At 60.3% G+C, this 3,463-nt stretch overlaps 1 protein-coding gene across 2 annotated transcripts in view; it reads right to left on the bottom strand.

The window, feature by feature from the left end:
- Window positions 1-248: 248 nt before the first annotated feature.
- Window positions 249-3,463, bottom strand: part of SLC5A10 (solute carrier family 5 member 10) — a 58,584-nt gene continuing 55,369 nt past the window's right edge. For both annotated transcript variants that reach the window (XM_032319583.1, XM_032319584.1), the window contains 4 exons: window positions 1,144-1,312; window positions 752-967; window positions 476-533; window positions 249-355 (listed from right to left, as the gene is read on the bottom strand). In XM_032319583.1, the coding sequence (XP_032175474.1) occupies window positions 249-355; window positions 476-533; window positions 752-967; window positions 1,144-1,312 (550 nt within the window). The remainder of the gene's footprint in view (window positions 356-475; window positions 534-751; window positions 968-1,143; window positions 1,313-3,463) is intronic.

Genomic DNA, 3,463 nt, shown 5'->3' with positions numbered 1-3,463 from the left:
TCACAGATCTAATTTTCATTGCTGTTAGGACTACTTTGCGCGATTCTTGAAATATCACGTTTTCTGTTCGTTGCGCCCCTACTTTTCTGGGGCTCCTGCTTTGCTGGCTCAGCCAGTCCCTGGATGCTGACCGGCCATGGAGTCGTGAGGAGAGACCACACCTCTCCGGGCCTCGGTGTCCTTGTTAGCAAAAGCGAGGGGGACCTGAGAACTCAAAGGGCTTGGGCTTCCTGCCCCCAGGGCGAGCATCAGGCAAAGTAGGCGTAGAAGAAGATATTTACACAGATGAGCAGGATGGCATTGAAGCCACATACGCGGGCCCAGAAGGCGTGCTTCTGGGGTACTCGGCCATCGCCTGGAGGAGGGGGGTAGAGGAGAGAGACAGATGGAGGTCCCAGGGCCACACCTAGTGCCCCCCACCTCCCGGACTCTTTGGGGTGGGGGCCAGGGTCAGAGCCTAGGGCCACACACACACCTGTTTTGGCTCCCTTGAGTACATCCCGAGCCAGGGTCCACCAGGTAAGGTTCTCAATCTGGAGAGAATGATCAGAATGGGGGTGTGGCAGGACAGGGCTGGGCCCAGACAGGGGCAGGGGTCAGGGATGGCAAGTGAGCAGCTGAGTTCTAAAAGGGACAGGGGTCAAGAGCTAGAAAATTCCAGAGTCACAGAGGGTCAGGGGTCAGAAACGGAACCGGAGTCAAAGTTTGTTAAAGGTCAGGGGTCACGGTCAGGGGCTGGGGTTAGGCTCACCTGAGCCCTGTGGGGTGGTGGCGTCAGCAGGCTCCCAGCCACCACCACGACTCCACTGAGCAAAAAGAGTGCGACGGCAAAGTGCAGGTAGTGGATGCTGCCAAGGATGGCTGGCCGCGTGTCCGGGTCTCCGCAGGGGGGCGCGGGGTGCAGGAATTCCAAGACCAGCCTTGTGGTGCCCACTGCCAGCCCCACCATGAGGCCCCAGAAGGCCCCCTGGGAAAGAGGAGGCAGGGCAGGTGCATGGTGACGGGGGAGGCCAGGGTTCCCCCAACACACATAGGCTGGGGGGGGGTGTTGGGGGAGACAGGAAGAAGGCACAGCTTGTCCGCGCGAAGAGAACAGAGCCTGCCCCCGACCTCCCATCCTAGCTCTCCCCATTCCCCACCCACCTGCTCGTTGGCGCGTGGCCAGAAGATGCCCAGAACAAAGAGAGCGGTCACCGGGGGGGCCAGGGAGCTGGTCACCGACTGCATGTAGATGAACAGCTGCCCACTGTTGGAGTCCTGCAGGACGGGGATCCAGGCCACACTCACGCCGATGAGCACCACGATGACCAACCTGTGGGCAAACAGCGTGTGCTCTCGACCCTCAAGCCCCTTCCTCAATTCTCCCCCATCTCCCGGGATCACTAAGACTTCCTCTCCAGCTGCCCACCACACACACGCACCCCCGCCGCCTGGCTCCTCTGGGGAGGTGGCCAGCCCCACCCTGACCTAAACCCTCTGTGTCTTCCTGCTGCCCGCAGGCACAGCCCCCGACTCAGCCTCTCTGCTCCTTCTTGTCCCTGGGGAGGGCCCCCCAGGTTCCCACCAGGCTCTTCCCTTTGTCCTCAAGCTCTCGTCCCACTTGCTTACTGTCTGTCTCCCCTTGTGGGCTGGATGCACCAGCCCCTCGCACATAGTAGATGCTCAGTAAACATTTGGCAGTTTCAAGAATGACCTGCAGCCCCCATATACCAGCGAGACTCTCCCCCTGGCAGTTTCTCTAACACTGTTGGGATCTGACAGGAGCAGGGCCTTTGTGGGGCACACACCTCATCATGCCCGTAGCCCGGGCCTGCTGACTTGTGCCCATCGCAGGGTGATCTCTGTCCTAAGAGGGCAAGGGCTGGGTCCAGGCATCTCAGTCGGGGTTTGGTTGGGATGTGGACTCCTCTTCCCTGAAGCCTGAGACCTCTGACCAGAGGAGCTCCTTTGCCTCCCTACCCTGTGGGGACTCCTTCTGGCTCTTGCCGGCCTCCCCTCTAGGTATGAGCCCTCCGCCACAGGGACACGCTGCCCACAGTCAGCAGCCACCCATTTGGAGTCCCCCCTCCCTGAGTGCAGAGCACTGGGCCAGAAGCCCAGACTCAGTGACGAGTGGGCCCTTGTCCCTGAGTGGAGCAAAGAAAGCAGATGAGCCCGTTACCCTGTGGTAAGGACAGGGCTGAGGGAGACCCAGAGGAAGCATTAACCCAGGAGGGCTTCTAGGCAGAGGAGGACCTCCTCCAGTCTTTTTTTTTTTTTTTTTAAGATTTTATCTATTTGAGACAGAGAACAAGCAGAGGGAGAGGGAGAATCAGGCTTCCCGCCAAGTAGGGAGCCCGATGAGGGGCTCGATCCCCCTGGGACCATGACCTGAGCCAAACGCAGATGCCTAATGACTGAGCCACTCAGGTGCTGCAGACCTCCTCCAGCTAAGGAGACAGAGCTGGGGTGAGGTGTCCCATCTGTTCCTCCTCAGCTGAGTACCCCTCACCCCTGTGTCCTGGCTCACCTGGACACCGCTCACCCCAAGATGGGGGGTGGGCAAGGCCCCCTGGACCCTGGATAGGATGGCAATTGGTGAGAGAGGCCAAGCGTGCTGCTGGGATGGGTCCTTCCTGTCTGCTTACCCTCCCACCTCCCTTTCTTCCCTTCCAAGCCTGAGGGCGAGGGTGGGGGGGGAGGAGGTGTCTCCTTGATTAAGGCTTAATTAACCCTTAGCCTGGCAGGCAGGCGGGCACTGCCCTCTTCAAAGGCCTAGGCGGGCTCCATTAACACCCAGCCCACCCCGCCCTCCCCACGTGGGCTCCTGCGTCCAACACTGGACTCAGCATCTCTGTGCGGGGCCTGGTCTCTCCAGAGTGGCCCAGACTGGGGCCCTTGCCTTCCCGCTGCCCTCTAGGGCTTCCCCCTTCCAGAGGGACCCCAAGCCCAGAGGCTGTTCCTTCTGCCTAGGATACCCTTCTCCAACTCCTCCCCTTGGCTGACCCCCTCTTCCTCCAAGACTCAGCTCAAGGCCCTCCTCCTCCAAGAAGCCTTCCAACCCATCCCTTCCCACGCATGCACACTGCCATCAGACCACCAACCCTGGGCCGCAGCTGTGGTTGTAGGCGAGCCACTCAAGGACTCCAGGTGGGGGCTTTGAGATCTCCTGGGCCCCCTATATTGTTCAGCTCAATGCAGGACACCAGGCAGGCATCAGGCACTATTTGTGAACCGAATAATAGACAGAAGGTAGACAGAAGAGGGTAGCAGCAGAGGGACATAAAGGAGAAGGGCCAGGCAGAGGGGCCTGGCAAAGATCAGGGCCCCAGATGTGGAACTGTCACCTCCCCCAGGCCTGCGACAGCTTCTCTCACCTCACACCAACCTAATGAGACTGTCAGGGTCATTGGCATGCCCCTGCCTGTCCCTGTCCTGTGCTGGCCTCCTCCCCAGGCCTCTGGACATGCTCTGCGGCCCCTTT

The sequence above is a fragment of the Mustela erminea genome, chromosome 18, assembly GCF_009829155.1.
Source record: "Mustela erminea isolate mMusErm1 chromosome 18, mMusErm1.Pri, whole genome shotgun sequence".
Taxonomy (NCBI): domain Eukaryota; kingdom Metazoa; phylum Chordata; class Mammalia; order Carnivora; family Mustelidae; genus Mustela; species Mustela erminea.
Note: the sequence above shows the minus strand (reverse complement) of the source record. Positions and strands in the feature narration are given on the sequence as shown.